Source organism: Hesperophylax consimilis, chromosome 5 (genome assembly GCF_061612785.1).
Source record: "Hesperophylax consimilis isolate HC1 chromosome 5, BYU_Hcon_1.0, whole genome shotgun sequence".
In the NCBI taxonomy this organism is placed as follows: Eukaryota; Metazoa; Arthropoda; class Insecta; order Trichoptera; family Limnephilidae; genus Hesperophylax; species Hesperophylax consimilis.
Genome location: NC_142840.1, coordinates 22,680,108 through 22,704,550, shown reverse-complemented (window position 1 = coordinate 22,704,550; position 24,443 = coordinate 22,680,108). Strand labels below are relative to the sequence as shown.

Sequence of the window (24,443 nt, the reverse complement as noted above, 5' to 3'; positions counted from 1 at the left end):
ACAATGCTTGTGAAAAGTGGAAAACAAAACTATAAATATTCTGATGCGCCGAAACTCGATTTGGATGAGCTGCGATGATAAATGGAATAAAAACTGTAATCTCTTCAGAAAAATGGAAATAAAAGTGAGACTTATATTTTTAGATTTATAAACTCGTAGGATGTTTTCTGTCTTTATATAAAATTTAACCTTTCAGGCATTTACTTCAAGAATATTACTAGCCAAAAACATCATATTCCAAATGAACAAACAAAATACTTGATAAACCTGCTTGAGTCAGTGCAAAGGAGAGCGATCCGTCTGATTGACAATCCATTGTTAACAGACCGATTGCCTTCTCTGATGCATAGACGCAATGTAGGCATGCTGTGTCTGTTCTACAGGTATTTCAATGGAGCCTGCTCCAAGGAGCTAGCAGCATTGATTCCTGATGCACCGGTGCACGTGCGCGAAACTCGACGGACACGAACTGAACACCCGTTCACGGTTGACGTTGGCTTCATGAGAACGGGCCGTTTTTACGACTCGTTTTTGTGTAAGTCGGCTCGTATGTGGAACGAGCTACCGGCATCTGTTTTTCCTCCCTCCTATAATCCGAGCCTCTTCAAGGCCCGCATTAACAAATCCCTTCCTACAGCCCCTACCTTACTCCGCCTCACAACGCCACCCAACCGGGTGGTGACATAGTTCCCCTGTCTGTGCACTGCACAGGCAGGGACACTCTTGTGAGGTGTCACATAAAAAATAAAAAAAATTCCATTAGAGGTTCTGATCAGACCGGGGATCCATACATTACAAATGTATTTTTTATCTTTTTTTTTCATAATGAGTAGATGTGTGATTTATTCGTCATTGGAAAGATAAAAAATTATTCTTTTTAGTTTGTCTCAAATATTTAAGCATATTTACAAGAATAAAATTTAAAAAAATTGACAATTTGTATTATTACGAATTTACGGGATTTTTTCATTAGCAGATAAAAGTTATTATTTTTTTATTATGACCTAAAAAGTGAGGTGACAGTGTTCTTACTAATTGCCTACACAAACGGAATTAGTATTGAATTCTTTCAAAATTATGGACATTTGGAGTCGAAATGTCACGCTAAGTTCTTTGTTAAAATTTTCACATATGTTTGTTTGTCAATGTTTGTTTCAAATACAATAATTTCAAAGATATATATTTTTTTTTTCTAAAATGGAATTTCTTTTTACGACAACTTCAAAAATAAGCAAAGTGTAGCACATTTTATACATCTCGGGAACATTCTGAAATTCCATGAAATTTCACGTCTTTGGGACTTGTTGGTAAAAATATTTTAAAACCTGAAGGGTTAACCAATGGTTTTCTACTCTCCGGTCAATTGCTCAGAATTTGTACAAATAAATTGGAATTTTTTACGGGTTTAGAGATCGTATACTTTTTATTCAGCGGTATTTATTTATAAAGCAAAACCTCAAAAAATACCATATCCGAGATCCGCAGAGTTCAATTATTTATTATTATTTTTTCTGTCTATGGGAACACTTAATGTAAGAAACAAGAATAATATTACATATTTTACCGACAAAGATGAAGTATGTAAAGTTTATTGCTGGTTTTGTTTTGGTATTCTGGATTTGATTTGAGTTTACGTCGAATAACTTTGTTCCCATTTTTATTCGTCGGATTAGATAAGCTGTACGTTTATGTTCAAGTTTATCGGGATTAGTCAAATGAGAACAAGTTACCTGTATTCCTAGTTGCTACGGTATTATGGTAATTTCACGTGGCAAAGGTTGGATTCTCTGAAACTGAAGTGGCACTAAGTTAGCTTTCCGTTGTCAGTATATAATATGTATTTATTTTAATTTGCCACTGATATTACAAACCTTTATCAAGATGATTATAAAATTTACAAAAAAAAATCTAGTTCTATATCATAATTTTACAGAATTTATAATTGTCTTTATCTTTGGTAATTAAAGATGCTTCATTTTAAGACTCTTACGAGCTCTGCGATAAGATTTTAAATTTGTCACACGAACACTATTAAAAAAAAAATTTATAACATTAATAATCGTACGTAACAAGCGATTTTCGTTGTTTAATCATTAACTTTCGATAGCTAAATAAATGGAAAAAAATATGTGTATCTCTAATAAAAAAAAATTGAAAAAAATGTTTAATGCTGGCATATATTTTTTCTGGTAAAATGTCCTAGCACACAATTGTTGTTTCTAATTAATATGCCACGTATGAGTAACCCGAACACGTGAATAACCGACTGACAAAAAGTATTATTCGTAACGTTTTTATTATTCGTTTACACTTCGTTGGATTCCTGAAACACGTCAATGCGGATAAAGTCACGAGCCTACGGATAGAACAGTACTTTTGCCGTACCATGAGAAAGTATGGAACAGCATTATAGTACCTACTCTTACCATAGGATAGTATATAGATAATTTAAATGATCTCAAATACAGAAGGTCAGGTATTAATTTTACGCCTTATATAAAAATGCCTCTATAATATTTCATTCATTGATATAGAACACATGAGATAACTCCAGTAACTAGACAATCAATGGAAACAAATTTAAAGTCGGTACTTAAGCCCCGCATAACCAATTTCTACCAATTTATAACAAGTTGTCTCGTTATAAATTGGGATAATATCTTTCCATTTGTTATACCGAAACGTAAATTATATGGAATTCCCTAGATAGAAAAAAAATTGCAAAGTAAGCTACGAAAATTATTAAAAGCACATTTTGTGCACATGCAAAAAATCACAGCGTATTTTTAAATTAAATTTAAGCATTTTTCGAGATTTTTTTTGCTGTATTTCAAGCGAGTCGTGTTTTACTAAATTTTTTTCACTTATTATAATTTTTTTTATTATTAGCTGGATTCCTCTAACATTCGTATTTACATATCTCCCTTTCAAACCATCTTTGAACGCTTACTACGGGGCCTTGTTCACCTACAATACATTGAAAATTGCGGCAAACTTTTGTCTCTGAACAAAGCCCAAACAGAATCTGTTTCAAGAGTAGGTACCGTGTTCGGGAATAAATAATTTAATTACCACTTATTACTTTTAAAGTTAGGAAAACGGTAAAAAAACTTTGAAAATGGCATCGATTTTTACTTAAGGAAGCGAGGAAGGAGTCATTAATCAGTTACTGATTTGGTGACTAATATACTCCTAATAAAAAAATAAGCACATTCGGTATCTCAGGATCTTTGAAACCTCCTTGGAGGTCATTCCTTTGTCCCCCAATCAAGCTAAATGTGGCTGATATCAAATAAGCTTAATAAAATTAACTACTTCGTGAAAAATACACATGAAAACCATAAAAAAATTATAGTACAACATTATTTCAAAGTAATTATATATTAAACCCCTTACTAATAAACGTATTTTATGAAAAATACCGTATGGTAAATGGTATTTTATCAGTTAGGTAAAATTTAACACAATTTTCTAAAGTGAGTCTAATAACAATAGTTAGTCCAAGTTAGACAATAACTTCAAAATTTTAATTACATACATATTTTATTTTACATTACATACATAATTTATTTTTTGTTGTATTTAATTTGAAAAAAAGGTTAAATCATGAAACTTTGTTTCACTTCTTCACAACGATATTACATTATTATACCGCAACTTTAAAATTTACGTTGATTGATGAAAAACTTGATTGATGTTGTATTTTATTATTTCATTTTATTTAATAAAGTATATTTCCACTTTTATTTTATCGGCATCTGTTACTAATAGTATAATCTGATACTGCTCACTCACAGGCAGTGCCTTAATGGGTTTCCTTAAATTACATTTTTTAATATTTTATTCGTATGCATAAATTTATATTTTAAATAAAAATGTATATATGTACCTGCCTATAGTGATTATATATAGTGATATTTTTGGGGTATCACGCCGTGTTGGGCTATCTCCTTCTTTAGCCAACAGATGGATACTGTAATGCTGTCCGAAACGTTGGCTAAATAAGGAGCTAAAAATAAATCGCTTTAATACTTTTGGACGTAAAAATCTCAAATCACATCTCAATAAAAAAAATAAAAATAAGAAAGGTAAACACCGAATTTTACAACATGTCATAAATGTTCGTATCTTTTAAATATTTTTGATAAATTATTGAATATTATAACTGTACACTATTTTGTATGCTTAAATACATTTCACTTATGTTTCATGAAAATTTAACATTTTTCTATTCAGTAATACAAAATTATTAAGAATAGTTTTCTAAGAAGTACAATAATGCGACTAACAAATTGCTTGGCTATATTTAATATGCGGACATTTTTGGTTCGCATTATTAACCATTCTGTCTAATTCTAAAGCAACTTTTTATGCAAGGTATACCAATAATTTAATGTATAACAGCATATAAATCACGTGGGGTGAATGCCCAATATATTGCTAAGGAAAAAAATTCCAAAAACGTATTCATTAAAGTTGCCAGTCACAGCTAAGCACTAAACATTCCCCTGTGCCTACCGCGTGTTCGGATAATCCCTCAATGAAATGAAATACGACTTTGCAAATCACTATTTAAGTATTTTCACCTCCACGTGTCATAGCGTGCCATATTATACTACCGGATTTAGTCATTTTCCCTAACGTGATCTGATATTATTTTGAAACTTTAAGCTTTCTTACAAATTACCTTGGGACCGTAAACTATTTATTACGAGTGACATGCTACATGTTTTATTGAAATATTTAAGTGCTGTTGCGCACAGTTCCAACACCAGCATATGAGGCTCTCGACTAGTAAGCTGGAGGTCGCGGGTTTCAATCCCTGCGTGCGCAAGTAAATTTTATTTGATTAATTTGTGATATTTCACAAATTCACGTTCAAGGGTAAAAAATACTCTCTTTATCACCCTTGTGTAAGACCACCGTTCAGAATTAAAAAGTTACTTGAAATGGCTTTGGCCGTGTTTCATGACCAGATATGAACAGCCAGGTACTCCCCCACCTTCCTTTTCTCCATCTCCATCCCCTATACATTACCTTCAGGCTCACAACATACCCCAATCGCGGATGCCATAGTATCACTGGCTCCGGACGGTTGGGAGCAGTTGGGACTCTTGTGCGGTTTCACATATTTTTTATTGTTATTGTTATGTTTTAATTACTAATTTATTCCCATATTTAATAGAACATTGACATTCTTTACATGTAGCCCGGAATAAAACTAATATTATTTTGTAGCACCATTGGCGTGTCGAGTTTTTATAGTAAAAAAAGTAAAAACAACTTTTTATAGAAATAAAAAAAAAAAAAAATTGTCATTTGCAAAAAACATGAAAATAGGACTGAAAACTTATTGTTCTGGAAATCTAAATAAATAGCCACTGCACGTCCTACTGCCTATAAATACTATGTACCTCTATATCTATTTTTGTATTGGTAAATAAATACTCTTCTGGGGAAAAATATTTTTGTAAGGGAAAGTAAACTTGGGAATTTCGAAAAAAAAAATTTATGGTATTAACTTCTACCATCATGTAGAATTACCTTCCGAAATTAGCTCAATTTACCCCGGACACCCTGTATTATACGTTGCGTGTGTGTATGTATTGGCTTGTCGCCACACTGTCACTTACTGAATGTTGCAAGTAATTTGTAAATTTGGTTAATATTATTTAGTATATTAATAATTTTATTTTTTTCCGTTTACTTTTATTTGCTGCTTTTTTTTATACTCACTATCAACTATTTTTGTAATACAAGCGTGTTTCATAAATATTCTGTTTGTGCCTCAAGAATTAAAAAAAAAATTGTTCTAGTATTTACGATACAAAACATAACACGAATATATTTCAAGATAAAGTAAGATAGACAGCAATTTATGTCATGATTGGGTTTTCTTTAAAGTTTAAAAAACATTTTTACAATTTAGTAATAGAGTAATAATATTTGGATGATTTATAAAGCGTCGTTTTTGTGCAAATTCACATCAGATATATAAGCGCAATAAAGAGAGAATGATATAGCAGATTTATGTTGGACGTAACCTGTCTCACTAGGCGATACTGTTTTGAGGCAGAATTTTTAGCTAAATTAATTGATTATTTTTTTAAATGATAATCTATGTTTATAAGACAAGGTTTTTTATGCATAGCACAAAGGATAACAAATTATTGTGAGCAATAATTAGTCGCTTGAAATATCAATACAAATTTAAAATATCTCTGATTATAATTTGCCAAATAATTCAATATGTACTAGTATAAATTGGTTATCCTAAGCTCAGTGCTCTAGCAATTATTTGGCGTGTTGGAAATAAGCCGACGTAGCTCAGTGGTCTCAGAGCACCTGACCGGACATCAGAATTTACAGGTTCAATTCCCGTCGGCGGCATTAATTTTTCCTCGGGAGATATTTTCAATGTGTATGGATATTTCAAGCGAATGATTATTGCTTATAATAATTTGTTAAATTAATTGATACACTCTATGGTTTACCAATTCGTATAACATATAAGATATAAGTTCCCATAAAATTACATATTTACTAAAACAACTTTACTCATCGATCATTGACCAAATAACTTGGTTTGATGTTATGTAGTTGAATTTACAGAAGGTATATTAAAATATTACTTTGGTATCTACTATCACTGGAAAAATGTATATTTAAAAAAGCGTGCTTCCTTATTAGGGTATAATTTTTTTTTACATTTTATGAGAATGTTTTCGGGGGAAAATTCACAATATTTTCGCCTTATTTAGAAATTGTTGACTTTTTGCTTTCATTTTGATGCATGTCAAATGAGATTGGCGTTAAAATTTAAACACGAATAACGGCTTTCCCACAAATAAAAAATATTAAACGTTAACGAACTAACAAATTATTCCACCAGCTATTTTGGTAAGGTCCAAAATATTAAGCTAAGAATGGGTTGTTTAACCGAATTTGAACAATTAATAAAATTTCAAAGTTGATTTTCAAGTTCTGTGAAGGTTCTATTCAATTTTTGTTTTTATACTATTATTGACTATTTTTTTACAAAACTGAAATAATAACTGAGAACCTTAACAAAACTTTAAAATCAACATTGAAATTTGGTGAATTCATCAAATTCTCTGAAACAGCCCAGGCTTAGGTTTTGTTTCAGAAAATTTGAGCAATTCTTCTACTTTCAAAGTTATTTTCAGGTTCTATTATTATTTCAGTTCTGTAAAGTAACTGGCCTATAATGATAAAATAACAGAACTTGAAAAGGACTTTTACGGAACCTGAAAATGAACGTTGAAATTTGACGAATTGTTCAAATTTTATAAAACAACCCATCCTTAGTTTATGTGTTATACACACATATAAGCAAAACTTTTTGAGAATTTTTCGAGTAATAATATTTTTTTAATAGCAGAAATTTATCAAAAAAAACAAATAAACAGTTCTTAAATAGAATCAAACACAAGTCGTAATGACAATAATTGAATCATTCAATTTGAAAACACATTAAGCCTAGGTAATAAAACACCTCTTTTACGATAAAATTAATGCATAAAAGTGTTGCATTGGGTTTATGTCTGGTAGCCACTTCACGTCTATAATTATCTTTGAGGTTAACATATTATGTAAACTGAAGACATGAAAAGGCAGTAAAATCGGTTTCTAGAATTTATCGACAAAAGGGCAGAGAGTACAGCACGTGCCATTTATTTTACATTGTGATTATGTTTTCTATTAAACAAACATAGTTTCTAAATAATATTAAAATATTGTAAAAGATTTAATAAAACTATGATGACAGTTAACACACATTCAAGCAACGCTTAAGGTCGATAAACTAACCACATTTTAATCGATTAGAACTGTCAAACGCCATTGCCGATTAAGGTCTTGCTAGCGAGGGTCGACTAAATGTTAATACAATTCTTTATGGTGCTAGCCCTCCTGTTATCAACACTGCACCGGTTAGGATATTGAAAGTAACTAAAAAATCAGTTTTTTTTTATGCGAAGCCGCACAAGAGTTCCAACTGCTCCCAACCGTCTGGAGCCAGTGAGACAATGGCATCCCCAATCGGGCTATGTTGTGAGGCTGAAAGAAGTGGTGAAGGGAATGAGATGGCAAAAAGGAACGTGAGGTAGTATCCATATTCAGATCTGGTCACCAAATACAGCCAAAACCATTTCAATCAACTTTTTGATGCTGAATGGTGTTCTTACACCACTGCGCTACCGAGAGTATTTTCCAATCTCTTATATCTTCCTTTGGAACGTGCCGCAAATATACAATATTTTATTTTAAATCAGTAGTTCGTGAAATAACACAACTTAATCAAATAAAATTTACTTGCGCACGCAGGGATTTTAACCCGTAACCTTTTGCTTGCTAGTCGAGAGCCGATTTATTGAAATATTCAAAGATGTCACTCTGATTGAAAAGTGATGTATTAGTAACAAGATTTGATTATTTTTTTAAGTGAGTGAAACATCAAATAGTGCAGGTTTGGAAAGCAATTTCAAGGAGTTAAAGTTGGAGGTAAAATAGGTTAAAATAAATTTTGTAAAATTCGCAGAAGTAACAGTGGTTGTAGCGGACACGGAACTCGCAAGCACTATTCGTGTTAAATAACACAGGAACTAAGACTCCATTCATGAGTCTTATTCGGAAAATGGATCAAAAATTAGATTTGAGACAACCTACAAAGTAAATACTAGACCGGAGACATTATAAACAAAGTGAATGAAAATGAAAAAAACTTTATATCTTGAATATTATTAAGATTAATAAAGAAATATTATAATTTTACTGTAGTTAAGGATTAAATTATATTAAGGTATCACAAATAGAACTCCTGAAAATGACAAAATTATATTACTGGTCGCATTTAACTTTCAACGTTAAGACCGCACGTGATGATGCCACAATGGATAAACTTGCTTATTTCTTCGCAATGCCCATAGAAAAAGTTACGGAAAACTTGCAAAAGGGTACATTAATTAAATAATAATTTGTAGGTAGGTACTTACTGATTATGGCGTTCATGATTAATTGTTCTAATTAAACAGACAATATCACAGGTACTTACTTGACAATAATTATAAGTACCTACGTATAAATCGATTTCCTTGGATGTGTTTTGTACCAACAGCTATTCAATTGCTCGGAACAGAAACTCGTTTCATGGAAAGTATAGGTACCTACCGAAGATATTAGAATACTAGGCACTTACCTATAATTTACAGGAGCTCGTGGTGACCAAATGATTGTTTCTGTGATTAAGGCACAATTAAAATATGTTTTCTAATTATAAATAATTGCATCAAAACGTTTATTCGTAATAATAGGCAATGACATCGTGTAATTGGTAATATGGATTTCCATGGCTGCATTCCATTGTTAATTTGTGTATTATTGTTAAGTATGGTCTGTTTGCAAATTCTTGGTAAAAATCATTTAAAAAATAAACGGGTAAAAAACAATGTTTTTGCCATAGTATATTTACTTTAAATTATATTTTAAAACTAAAAAAATAAAAGTTATTTGACTTAGGATTGAACCTTCCTACCCAGGAAGTGGAGTCGACTACTCTAACAACCTCGCCAAACGTCAATCGCGTTGGACCGATATTTATTTCTAGAAATGCTGAAAAATTGATTTAAGAGAAATGCATGCCCACGTGTGTGTATGTAGATTGTCATCAAAAGTTGATAGAATGCATTGTCATTAAAAACGAGTCTATCTGCCAAGTTTCAGCCCGATCGGATGTCGGGAAGTGGGTTAAATTTTCATTACCGAAAACAGAAGTGAAAATCAAATGCATAGATAGATTTAAAAACGGACGATTACATTAGACCATTGTAACGTTTTTACATACTTTGTGCACAAGTTTGGTACTAGAGAATTGAAAAGTAAATTATTAACCAGCACGCGTAGGTGTTATATCTCGCCTTTCTTCTTTATGAAACTTCATATTTTGCTTTTGAAAGTGATTCCATACTCCGTTGATATGTATATATATTCCATCTTTAACTGTTACTATTTTGAAAATGATTCCATCCGTTGATATGTATATATTTCACCTTTAACTGACACTATTTTGAACGTGATTCCATCCGTTGATATGTACCTATATATTCCATCTTTAACTGATACTATTTTGAACGTGATTCCATCCGTTGATATGTATATATTCCATTTTTAACTGATAATGTTTTTTCGTTTCATCTTGAGATAAAAATAAGATGATTCTTTTCGTCGTAGAATCTGCTTACAATATTTTTGTAAATTAAACTGGAGCGATTGCATGTAGTAAAACAACTTAGATATTCTGAAAGGTTGCTCCGTTACAAAATATACCGTTCGGTAAATGAAGTTAGCAAAAGTCTATCCATTATTTATCGGCCCACATGACATTGACTGTATTAGGTTGGGTGGAATGGGCGGACTGGGCAGGTTTTGGAGGTCTTTCGGTGTAAGTGATACCACCTTACGTCGTGTCTCTCTCCGCCCATAAAATAAGCCGATATCGTTGGGTCGGGGATTAGGCTTCTTATCAAAGAGTCGGTTAACGATTTTCAACACATTATTTTGTAATTTTATGTCTATGTGACCTTACAAAGGATTTCCATTAGCCTGGGCCCTTCAAACTAAGGAACATCAAATCAGTGGGAATTGTTTTAAGTCGGAATTAATGGGGTATTTTCACCGTTTTTTTGTTCTCAGAAAGAAATTAGAACAAAATTATGGTAATAAAGGAATTTTTATTTTCTTTTATGTTGATGAATATTTTTTTCTAAACAAATTTAAAATGTGTGTTTTTTTATATATTTGGCGCCAAAACAACATGTTCGTGAATATGGCGTTGTTGACGTCACAACGGTTAACGTGGCCAACGTTGGTGACAGCCATATAGTATTATACAATTAGAGGCGCTATTGCGTACTTATATCTCGTGGAAACGTTTTCCACTGTTAGAACACGATAAACGGAGCACGTAGACCGGATTCGGTAGTTTTAGTTGGAGCGTTGGAGGTCTGTAGTAAGTAAAAAAGTGGAACCAATTTTCGCTACATATCTCATCTAATTATGATACATCAATGGTGACAGCCGTTTTACCAGCCAGTTGCGTTATCTACGTTGCAATGGAGTTGTATAAAGAGAAAAATGAGTATTGATAATATGTCATGACGAAATACGAATATATATATATATATATATATATATATATATATAGACATCGTGATAATATAATCGTAATTTACTAAAAGTTTATCAGCAAACGTGTTAACTCATTCATTAAGATTATAAAGTATATTTTGAATTCGTTTTTAATAAATTAGCAATATTTAATTTTCTCCGTGTGGATCCGGTGTGGAACCATTTAGAAATATGCGGTTTTAGATCGTTATTAAGATAAATATTAAAATAACACACTTTAAAATGGAAAAAAAACTCTTTTAATCCTCCGCACAATTTTAACGGCATTCAAAGTTTATTAAAATAGCCCGTTAGGATAGGGAAGGTTTTTTGACCATTCAGTTCTAATTATCAAATATACTCTCTAACGTCTCTAACGGCGCTGATTAAACGAAACCACGACGTATTTATTCATTGTTTGAAAATGGCCTAAGGAAAAGAAGGCCTAAGAATAGAAAGAGGAGAGTAATGTTTAAAATATTCAAATATAATCACTAAATATTACAGCAAAAGCAAATCTGGTAACTAAACTTAAGCAAAATAGTGGGTTACGCCTAATTACGATAAAGAATAAGTTTTAGATGTCTTGTGAAGTGTCATTAATGTAATAAAAATAAGTTAAAAGGTTTATACTAGATATAAAAATTAAAAAATATATATATAACTCGATAAAAACATACAAAAAAGCCATTTCAAGTGATGTTTAGATTCTGAGTGATCTCTCACTATGACGATACTGAGGTTATGTTTCATTCTGTCAAAAGCCATTTCAAGTAACCCTTCAATTCTGAGGAGTAATTTTTCAACATGGTGTTTTTAAGAGTATCTTCCACTCTTATTCAAAACCCAAACGAATTTTAATAAATGTCTCTGATACTGATTCGGTAATGTTATTCAAAATTACACACAATTTAATCGATAGTCCTGATCTTCTTCGACGCCTATTATTCCATGTTCCCAATCGCAACAGCAGACAGTCGCTTACTTTTAATCTCCCTCATTGTAAGACAAATTCCAAACAAAACTCATTTATCTACAGATCCACACACTTTTTTAACTTAAATTATAACCATATTGACATATTTAACTCGACTATACGCGACATAAAACAAAAACTCAATAGTCAACAAAACTCAAACTAGAAGTTCAATTCCTATATATTCCCGTCCTTTGCCTCTTAATCCTTATCCTATATTTCCCCCTCCTCCCCCCCACCCTCCTTTATTTTAATATTTTTAATATTTCCTAACTAAACAAGAAATTAATTTAAGAGAACATCTTTATGCCATTGTACACCATTGTAACACCATTAACTATTCATCAGTGGAAAGTTCATAATTGGCATAATTGATAATATTATTATTGTATCATTATATAATTAAAGATTTGCTGTCAACTTTTCCAAATAAATAAATAAATAAATACCCTTTGCTGGCTTTAAGACCTTCGATCTGTGTTCCTACAGTCAAACCATGTTACCAAACTGGTGTAAATAGCCAAATCGAAACAAGTAAAACCCTTGCTTCTGAAATAAAAATGAAACAAAGGATTGGCGTTTATTTCAGTTTATATTGTTTTCCTTATCTTCAAACATTTGTCAGTGAGAAGAAAACATTTTCAGTATCATTTAGGTGAAAGATCTTCAAAATGACAATTTTTAGAACATCGTTAAGCGATTAAATCTTGACAACAATGTTCATTATAAATATTTATAGACATTTTTTGTCTTAAATTTACGTGGGTACAATTGAACTACTGTTTTACCTAGTGACTCTAATTAAATATTTTTAAAACACATTATTTTTCTTCTCTGAATAATGTAGGTGGCTAACAAACTTTTATATTTCTTGGTAATATTTTAGGCCCAACTAACTTCCTTTACCTGGTTAATAATTCAGAATGGCATTTTCTCTTTGAGCGATATATTAAAAATTCAAATCTCGTTTCTAAGAATTTTTTCTGTGCATATCTTCATGATATAATAAAAACCCTCGCAAACTTAATAATTTCATTTAATATACATAGTTTCAAATTAAATGTTTTCTATGGCTCGTAAAACTGTAATCTTTTAGAAATTTCCTAATTGCATTAACATTCAAAATAATTAAATTGCCATTAAGTAATTCCAGGATTGTATTAACTGAATTTACAATAAGCAATAACACTTTACTTCTAATGATAGTTTGTTTCTCAGAATTTGAAAAGTTCATTGAATTTCAAGGTTAATTTTCAAGTTTTGTGAATCTTAAATTCAAGTTCTGTCATTATTTCAGTTCTGCGAGGCAACTGTCCCATAAAGACAGTTCTAAGAGTAGCAACTTTAAAACCTTAATTTTATGTAAAAGTGTTCAATGAAGCTTATCTTTTCAACTACATTTCCATCTGCGAAAAGAAGACAAAATCTTCACAGTTTGCATTAAGTAATTTCGCTTGAAGAACGAAATTATTAACGTGAGTCTTGAAAAATAACTACTTTCTACCGTGAAATAATTTTAATAATTATTAATAAGCATAGGATTTAAAAATATTTTAACTGTTCATCATGCAGTCAATTTGTGCTTATACTATGACATTGCATGAGTAACAACTTCCCGGTAATAGGAGAACAATGATATGCTCATTTATCTGTGGAACATTGTAAGAGAAAAGAAATTGGTTGACGGAAGGGGAAGTCGAAAAGGAGAGTAGAGATTTTTAATTTATTTTATTCAATACGAAAATTAACAGTTACTATAACCATTCATAAATATATATCATTATATAAAGAAAATAAATAAAACGATTTTTAAATTTTTGATTTTAAAATTTGAGTTGAAAAATATCTGTAAAAAAATAGTTGTTGAAAAGCAGAATGATTTATCCAAGTGGCATTACTAATGGCTAGTTTGTAAGTTATTTCTGCATCTAGGAACAAAAAAAGTCCTCTGACTGCGAGCTTTTGTGAAGTTGTCGGGAACATAAAACTCAATTTGTATATAATATCAGGAATATAGTTCCGAAGATTATGTCCTGTTATCAGCAATGTTCAGAGATGTTCGTATCTGTAGAGATTTGATCAAACACAGCTAAATAGTTTGGATTTCTGAATGGTGATTTCTTATGAGGGCAATTTGAAGAGAAGGTTTCATGTTTTATGTAGTAAATAATCCAACTATATATTAATTAATATTTTAAAATTAAAAACTCGTGAATTTTTTTATTCACATCATTTTGTGAATCCGGCTCTCCGGCTCTAGAAGTCACGAATTGTCTGCAACGGAAGTTGTCGTGAACAGGCTTACAAAAAGCAAACATTTGCCAGTATTGGCGCACCGACGCCTGAGTAGATTTATTATGTATGATTTCCTGGAACCATCCCAGAAAAGCAACCTTCATTTTTATTATTGTTCTCCGAAAATCATCAATATCAATTACAGCATTCTTATCTCGGAAAAGGGATACAGCACAATGTACCGCTCTCGTACGACATTGTTGCTTAACACACATATGCTATCTGTATTATTTATCTATTTGGAGTTAGGTGTAATCAGTGCTCGAGATCTCAAAAAAGACTTTTTATTTTTTACAACTCGGGTAGGTAAGTTACTTTCGTAGATTATTTTCCTATTACCTATACATTCCAGGAAAAGAAGAAAGTATTATTCTAGGGTACGTTTAAATTTCTTGTGAGGCCTTTCTTTCTAAGAGAAATTCTGTGCTAGGTACTAACGGATGCTCTTTCAGTTTAATTTATTCAAATTTCCAGTTCTTTGACAGTAGCTATTTACTTACATTTTGAATTTCGGTTGATTGTTACGTGTTTGGTGTTATTTCATGCCATTTAGAAAGGGCACTAAATTTCCAGTTCTTTGACAGCAGCTATTTACCTAGTTTTTGGATTTCGTTTGATTATTACGAGTCAGATGATTTCATGATATCTAGAAAGGGCACATCTATCTTATTAAAATTGAGCTAAGGGCATATTTTTATACTTTTTATCCTCCGATGTGGATTTAAAAGTGTCACTTTGGGATTAAGTACACGTGAGACATCGTATCATGTGGTTTTGGAATGAGGAATCATATTTTGACAATAAAGGTCCTCATGTTCAAATTTATCCAAAAATAAAAGTCACGTTGGCAACGAATTTATTTGAAATCAGAATTTTAAGGGTTTTTCGTTGAAAATCTGAAGTTTTGTTTAAAATTTTACTTTTGTCTTCCAAAATTTGTTTTAAAATAGAGGGAGGTAATATTTACTCTCTTTTCATCCAAGAGAACAAAACTTTATAATAGGTATGGTAAGCCAGAAGTATAAATCCGCTTAGTGACACATCTATTGATCCATCTTATCCAAAGATATTAGAAGAACGAGATATGCTATTTTTGTTATTTGTTTTTGGGGTATTATGCCGTGTTGCGCTAACTCCTTCTTTAGCCAACGTTTCGGACAGCATTGCAGTGTCCATCATCAGGGCAGATGTCTTATTTGAGGTTGTGTTAAAATGTGAGCTTAAGTATGAGGTTGTGATACCGTGTTGCCAGCTCCAACCCTCTGAGCTAACATTAACGTATCATTTTTTTTAATTTTTTTTTTATTTTTATTTAAAGTGGTTTTCTTCGTTTAGCTCTGGTGTATCCGTCAATTACCGGATACCAAGAACTATTAAGCTTAGCTCCATCGTCTCTATTGATGTTTACGGGATTTTTATGAATTTCAATGGCCTCCGTAATCAGCCGTGCTCTATAAGTTTTCGGTCTCCCCAGGATTTCAGGAACAAATCCAAAGTAATGCCCGGTGTCAATCAAATGCTCGGCAATTGCCGATTTGTCAGGGTGGCCGAGTTTACAAGCTCTGAAGTGTTCCAAAATTCTTTTGGAGATAGTCCGCTCTGTCTGGCCTACATAGACCTTGTCACATCCGGAACAGCTGAGTTTATACACTCCATCTGTTTCCAGAGGAAACTTAGTCTTTGCAGACCTCAGTAAGTCCTGTATCTTTGTTGTTGTTCCGAAGACAGTCTTGATATTTTCCTTTCTCAAAAGCTTGGCAATTTTGTCTGTCACATTGTGCACATAAGGCAGGAAGGCACAGCCTTTCGACTCTTGTTCAACTCTGTCTTCGTTTGGTGCAGATTTGGCTCTTATGATTTGCCTTGTCTGACTTGCTGGGTAGCCGTTACGCTCCAGTGCATCGGTCAGCTTCGTAAGTTCCGCTCCGATTTTATGTTCTTCGCATATTCTGGTCGCTCGGGTCACCAATGTATGGATAAGTCCTCTCTTCTGCGCTGGGTGGTGGTGCGAATCAGCGTGTAAGTACCGATTCGTATGGGTTGGTTTCCTATATACAGTATGCCCTAGGCTACCATCGTGTTTCCGCATCACCTCCACATCTAGAAAGGGCAGGATTTTATCTTCGTTTTCCAGTTCCATTGTGAATTTAATTTTGCTGTGGAGAGAATTAAGATGGTCCAGGAATTCGTTTAGTTTCTCCGTTCCATGAGGCCAAATGGCGAAGACATCGTCGACGTAGCGCCACCATACTTTAGGGACAGCCGAAGCTATGTCGAGTGCCACTTCTTCAAACTTCTCCATAAAAAAGTTGGCTAGTACTGGCGATAACGGACTGCCCATCGCAACTCCCTCCAATTGCTCAAATAGTTCACCCTGAAATGCAAAGTATCCCGTTTTGAGGCAGTGTTCAAAAAGTTTGCAAATGTCTTCCTCATATATCTCCCTGAGCATTGTCATGGAGTCTTCTAGAGGCACATTTGTGAAAAGTGACACGACGTCAAAGCTGACCAGAATATCTCCTTCCTCAGTCTTAACTTTCTTGAGCTTACTTATCAGATCTGTTGAATCCTTAATCCACGATTCAGTTTTACCAGTTTGCATCTGCAGTAATCTTGAGAAGTATTGGGAAAGTTTGTATGTAGGAGCGCCAATAGCGCTGACAATCGGTCTCATTGGGATTTCCTTTTTATGTATTTTTGGGAGACCATACAGGGCAGGAGTTCTAGAGGCTTTTACAAAAAGCTTAGACCAATCCTCTTTCCTGATGCTAGAAGCTTTCACTAGTTCCCTTGTCTTTATGTCAATCTTGTTGGTGGGGTTGTTTTTAATCTTCTTATAGGTGCCTGAATCGCACAAGAGGTCTTCCATCTTCTTTGTGTAGTCTGCCGTATTAATCACGACAGTGGCATTTCCTTTATCGGCTGGCAGAACCAAGATTTCCTCGCATGCTAGGCTCAGAGGCTAAAACCATAAAACGCTAAAAATGAATACAGTCCTCTTTACTTTTGGGAAGGAGGTTTTCTTCCACCACCACCCAATTTTTCTTCTAATTTTTTCTATAACCGAGCCTTTGGGGTACTGTTTATAAGTACCACAAAATCAATTTCCATCGAACCTCGATAGATTCTACCCCAACATCTTTGCTTACACCTTTTATATTTCTTTAAGCTACGTGAAGTTTCAGCCATCAATAGAAATAGAAAATATCTATTTTTGAGGCAGTAAGATAATTTCAATTTGGGAAGCCAGCTTAGGTACCGCTTCCCCGGGAACCATTCATTGGATAACTAACGCCTCCGCCATAGGTCACCACAAGTGATTTGTTACGTTTGGTGATTTACCAGCGATGCCCGGGTTCATTGGGTGAGGTGTGTTCAGGATGCGCCTCCCCACCAGCTGCGTGACGTGCCAGATCGGAAGAGGCTGGTTTGGGGAGACATTTTATCTCTTCAATTGGTCTCTCTTGACCCTTGGCTTTGCCCCGCAACGCGAGGTATAGATCATAAGTCCTGGATACAATGATCCTTAGATTTCAACCCATCTAAGAATGCTAGAAAGAATGCTATTCAAAATCTGAACGTTGCTTGAATGGTTTTAGCCATATTTGGTGACCAGATGTGACTGGCCGGATACTTCTCCACCTTCCTATTCCCATCTCCTTTTCCTACTACCTTCAGCCTAAAAACTTTTCTCATTTCACTAGTTTTTGTATTAGCAGGCATAATGAGGCATTTTTATTTTAACTAATATATTTTCTATGCAGTTTTTGATGTGTCGTGAAAAACGACACGTTCTTTTTGGTTCAAGAATATAGCGTTGTTGACGTCACACCGAACAAAGTCGGGAACGTGGCGTTTTCTATATTGACGTTTAGTTTGATGACCAGAAACAGAATAATAATGTTTAAATCTTTCGCATATTTTTTACGATATTTATAGTTTGTGGAAATACCCATTTGGGAATGACTTAAAGGAGTGATCCGATTTGCAGCGACTGACAACACGACATGTCACATGACCGTTAATTATTATAATTTTTCCGACAAATAATAATTATTATTCCGACGACCCGATTAAGGAATAATAATAATTCGGCCGGCAGTTTTGCTTACACACGATCCGACACGTATGTCATGTTCTGCAAGTTGGGTCGTGTGGGTGCCTAATAGTCCCACTGGCGCCGCTCCAGACGGTTGAGAGCAGTTGGAAATTATAAAAACGGCAGATGTGTAGATTCTGTTGAAAAGCGTGTTTATTTGTGATACCAATAGTAATGTGTCTTGTTTGTGAATTCTGTAGGTGAGCATGCCACGACTCACGCCAGGCAAGTCGGCCGAGGTGTCCGCACAGCAGCGCCTGGAGTGGGAGGCAGCCATGGAGGCCGTACTGCGCGACCTCGCCACCCCCTCGCCCGAACAACCCGAGCCGCCCCTCGTGCAGATCGTCATCTACGAGACCTCAGTCTAATAGACTCGGCACATGCAGCTGTTCAAAAAATCTACTAAGAGATGATATTTGATAGAGATGAGGTGGTGTCTATTGTACATTTTCACAAAATGTCGCTAGTGATTTAGGTGTTACATGATTAGAGAAATTACCAAAATATATGTATAGTTTGACATCTAAGAAACATCATTCTAACAGACATGTATACATGTGTATATATGTGCATAAATTGTACATTATTCTATAAACAAAATATTGCATTGATAAAAGTGATGTAAACGGTGATAGATGTTTCAAGATTTAAAATTCTACAAGAGAAAGTTGATTTTCATTGTAATGTTAATAAATATATAGTGAATAGAATACGTTTTTATTTTTAATAATAAACTAAAGTTTATAAGACAAGGTTTTATACATAGCATAAAGGATAACAAATAATTATAAGCAATAATTAGTCGCATGAAATAGTACAAATTGAAAATATCTCCCTAGTAAAAATAAATGCCGCCAACGGGAATTGAATCCGTACCTTCTGATGTCGGGTAAGGTGCTCTGAACCACTGAGCTACTCGGCTTATTTCCAACCTTCCAAATAATTCAATATGTACTAGTACTTCAATAAACAATTACTGCTTATTATATTTTTTCAGCTGTTATTAAAATATAAAAATAAACTAATTATTAAAATATAAAAATAAAACCTCGTCTTATAAACATTAGTTTATCATTAAAAATAAAAAAAATTTTACAAGTCAAAATATTTCACCAAAAAATGTAGATATAATATGTATCGACGCCATCTAGTGGGAAATTTAGCACTAACAAAGCCTTTCCTACAAAATAAAGTTGGTTGTTTACAGCTGAAAAAAATATAATAAGCAGTAATTGTTGATTGAAGTACTAGTGCGTATTGAATTATTTGGCGGGTTGGAAATAAGCCTACATAGCTCATGGTTCAGAGCACCTGACCGGACATCAGAAGGTACGGGTTCAATTCCCGTTGTCGGCATTTATTTTTACTCGGGAGATATTTTCAATTTGTAATGATATTTCAGGCTACTAATTATTGTGTATAAATATTTTTTAGAATACTTTTTGCTTTAAAATAATATAATAATAAATTAAATGTAGATTATCTATTTAAGACAATTTATTCTAGCCGAGTAAGTCGTCTGTTCTATCATTTATTATATCGTATTTAGTATTATTCATGATTAATGTTTATATTCCTACTTTTGACTAGCAAAAATCTTTAATTAATATAATTAATATTGGTGTAATGTTTATAGAAATGTGTTCTAACCCAATTGTATTATTGTCAAAGTAGTGTTAACATTAACATAGATTATTAATTACTAAGCATTCTTACGAAAGATTAGTTCGTCGCTCCTAAATTCTTTTATTAAATAAGTTTATATATATTTGCATTTGTAGCTTAAAATTATAAAATAAGAAATATTATTACATAGTTAAACTTTTTGCTTAGTCAGGTTTTTTTTTGCAAATCAATATTGTGCTATATTTTAAGAAAACTCCTTCGTACTGATCTAAAGATTATGAATTAGACTTACAAACATATCTATCTTATTAAATCTATTTTAAAGTCAGTAAAAGGTAAGTGCCTACCTTGGGGGAAAAGAAAAAGGCTCAAGAAAAACTGAAATGGGAGAAATAATTATTGAACTAGAAAAAAATACGTAAATTTCACGCTTTTCGCTCTCAGTCCAGTTCAAAGTAATTTCAGGAAAAAGCTTTTCCAAATATGAACAGATTTGTGGCGCCTCTGAAACCGGTTAATTATATTTTACAGATCGATGAGTTTTTATATACCTACTATTTGAAAAAGGGCAATTTTACAAAAAAGGTAGTTGAAAAAATATGAATAACTTTCCACCTATAGGTTATTGTGTCAATAACAATAAGCAAATTAGTAATTCTGATGGCCATTTCTACTAATCAAATTGAGCTGCCGCCATGTTTAAATTTGGCTCAACGCACATTTTCGGTGTCACTAAGATTGTGCGTTGAGTAAACGTAACTATCGCAAAAGCCTGTGACAGACCACGCTATATTTTCATGGCCTGGCCTATTTCAGCACATCGCTCGCCATACATTCCCATCGGTAGTGTATGGCGAGCGATATGCTGAAATAGGCCAAGCCATTGTGTGTATGAAGCAATGTGTCGCCTACTAAAAGCCGATATATTTCTTCTACATATATTTTAGGTAAACATTATAACCGCGCAGACGTACCAGTGGAGTCTTTTTTTTACAATAACCCTACACAGGAGGTCCTGTCATCTTTGAGGATGCTGTGTGGAGGTAACCTGGGTACCCTGTATAACCTGTAGAACCACTTGGTGTTACCTATGGCAGAGGTGTTAATTATCAAATGTGGTACCCGGGGCGGCGGTACCCAAACCCGCCTCCCAAATTGTCTGCCACTAAGAATAAATTTTACAAAACTTATCGTTTATTTAGTTTCGATTAATGTTATCCCCCATTGGGAATCTTAGATAATTGATATCTGAAGTTTACATAACTAAAAGAAATAAAATATGTTATTTTTAGTGTTGGTGGCTTCACTAGGAGATATAGTTATAAACTATAATAATGATTGGTAAACAAAATACATATTATTAACTACTATGTATGAAGCGCATTGTATTTAAAATACTAATTATAATATTGTTTTCCTCCAAATGCACTGAATATTTTATTTTACGAGGTCTACATATTCTAGAAATTATCAATAAAGTGTATGAATAAAAACTCTTCGTAATTTTAAAATGCTTTTATTTATAAAAATCCAGATTAATCACATATTTATTTTTCATAGATATAAATAATATTTATGAAACATGCTCGTATTAAAAAAAAAGTTGATAATTAGTGTAAATTTGCCTAGGCTGATGGTTTTGCAACATTCATAATCAATTATAATTAATATTTTTTTATTTAAATTAATGCTTTTACCTGCAATTTGTAGCAACAACAATCTTTAAAACTATTCAAAAATGGTATTAATTAATTTTAAAGAACTAAATTGATTGTACAAGAAACTGAAATATTATTTTAAGGTAGAGGTAAAAATCATCAATGCATAACACATAATTATGAGTTACTTCTATATTGGCACAACGAATGTCTTTTAGAATGATTCCTACACAAATAAAATCATCGTGTTTTAATGAGAGATGGAAACATTAATTCTTAACTCACGCTGCTAACCCTAACAATTTCAAGTACGCCTAACAGTTGAATTTGGGAGCCACCTCTGGACTGCCCTACAATACTTGAAAAACCTACTTGATTCTGTACAAAAGAGACAATCCATTGTTAACAGACCGATTAGAATCTATAATACACAGACGCAATGCAGGCATACTGAGTCTATTCTACAGGTTTTTTAATGGAGCCTGCTCTAAGGAGCTAGCAACATTGATCCCCGGTGCACCCGAGCACGTTCGTGTAACTCTAGGTACACGAGCGGAACACCCTTTCATGTTGACTTCATGAGAACGGACCGATTCCTTCGACTCGTTTACCTAGAAAACGCATCTATTTTTCCTCTTTCCCTCTTCAAGACCCGTATTGATAAATACTTAATAATAATAATAATAATAATAAAAACGTTTATTTGACAATAATTTTTTACATGTTTGCATATAGTTTGTACACATACATTTAGATGATTACTTTCCTATATCCCCTACCTTAACCCGTCTCACAATGTTTTGGAAGCGGAGCGCCTCACATGGGAGCTCTTATGATGTTTCACATAAGAAAAATAATGAATACTAGTAGCTTACAACAGTATGGTAAAATTTCTCATAGAAAAATGGCAATAAAATAACATTGAAGGTGTAAAAAAGGTCGAAACGATAATACGGCAAGACTTAAAAAACACCGTTAAGTAACTTAGTTATTTGTACCTAGATATGTACTTTCATTTCTGTTTAATTAACTAACTTCTAAAAAAAAACAAGAGAAGAAAACAGAAACAAAATCAAATCAAAAGCAAAGAAACAATCAAAAACGTTAAAAAAGGTTTGAAATGGAAATTTAGTTAAAATAATAATAATTCCACCTTTGCACGGAACGACAAATAATTTACCTAAACATTGGTCAAAGTGTACTAATTGTCGAACTAAAAGCCTTAAAAGTAACTGCATAAGTTTTAAATTCACTGTTGCCCAAACAAGCAGCTTGGTAGTGCGGCTAATTCTAAAATATCAGGGCTTTGCCCGGCCTCTGCGGCCCGCGCGCTCCGTATAACCAACCTACACGTAAACTAGCAAAGTTACACCCCGTAATTGCCAGGCTTGTTTATGAACACAGCACAGCGTTGATATGGAAAATGCGGGATTACCTCTTGCTGCGCGAAAATGAAACCGTAAATCCCGTTATTACGGAAAGCGGAAAATACGTCAGCTTTACTATTTGTGGTACGGTGACATGTAGACGTCATTTTAAAAACGACGTCACGCGAGGCCGAACAATTTTATACTCTTAATAGCGCAGACCCGCGAAAAATCACGGCATAATCTGGATTCTTGACAAATCAGCTCCAAATTGGAAAAGACTTAAAAATATTTTTTTATTAAGGATGAAAGTAGATCGAATGCTGTTCGAATGAGATCCCTGAGGCGTATGTGTAGTAAAACCATGTATGATCGTGTGATGAATGTGGAGATCCGCAGAGTGCAAGTCTGATGTAAACGTAATGAGTGAGATTAAGAAAGGGACGCTTAGATGGTTTGTGCATGTAGAGCGAATAAACGAAGAAATAAGTGTAAGGAGGATATATGATGCAAATGCGAATGGTAGCAGAAGTTGGGGACGCCGGAGGAAGACATGGCACCATCAAGTGAATCAGATACTCGAGTCGGGCCATGTCAAGAGTCAGAATAATAGAAGATTATGTATGAATGTGAATGAGACAAGAAGTGTGTGCCAAAACCGAGTTGTTCACTCTACCTACCCCTGAGGGGAAACGGCGTGATGGTTAGTTAGTTATTTATAGCTTCCAATTGAAAAATGCTATTTGTATTATAATTTATACTATCACCAATGTAACTTTTTAAACAGTTTAAACGTTAATGAACTCCGGAGTTTAATTTACTTTTCATTCGGGGAGGGGTCATCTTGTGTGATATTCATCAATGCAACTTTGATTTTCCTAGTATTGAAGCACATGCAAATTATGTGATAAACTTTACAATCCGTATCGTAAAATAACGGCTACGGATACCCAGCGTTTATTGTAACGTTTTTAACTGAATATAACTTAGCATTGGCAATATAATAGTTCAAGTGCTGAATAGTTCAAACTAGTAAATAGTTAAAAGTAATAAATAGTACAAACTACTAAATAGTTCAAACTACTAAATAATTCATAATACTAAAAAAGTTTAAACTACCTACTAAATAGTTCAAACTACTAAATAGTTCAAACTGCTGAATAGTTCAAACTACTAAATAATTTAAACTTCTAAATAGTTCAAACTACTTAATAGTTCAAACTTCTAAATAATTCAAA

The 24,443-nt window shown here is 33.2% G+C and overlaps 1 protein-coding gene across 2 annotated transcripts in view; it reads left to right on the top strand.

Moving 5' to 3' along the window:
- Positions 1 to 19,952, top strand: part of LOC149423652 (TWiK family of potassium channels protein 7) — a 96,363-nt gene extending 76,411 nt beyond the window's left edge. For both annotated transcript variants that reach the window (XM_089632061.1, XM_089632062.1), the window contains one exon: positions 18,755 to 19,952. In XM_089632061.1, the coding sequence (XP_089488187.1) occupies positions 18,755 to 18,922 (168 nt within the window). In that variant the 3' untranslated portion in view covers positions 18,923 to 19,952. The remainder of the gene's footprint in view (positions 1 to 18,754) is intronic.
- Positions 19,953 to 24,443: the final 4,491 nt, after the last annotated feature.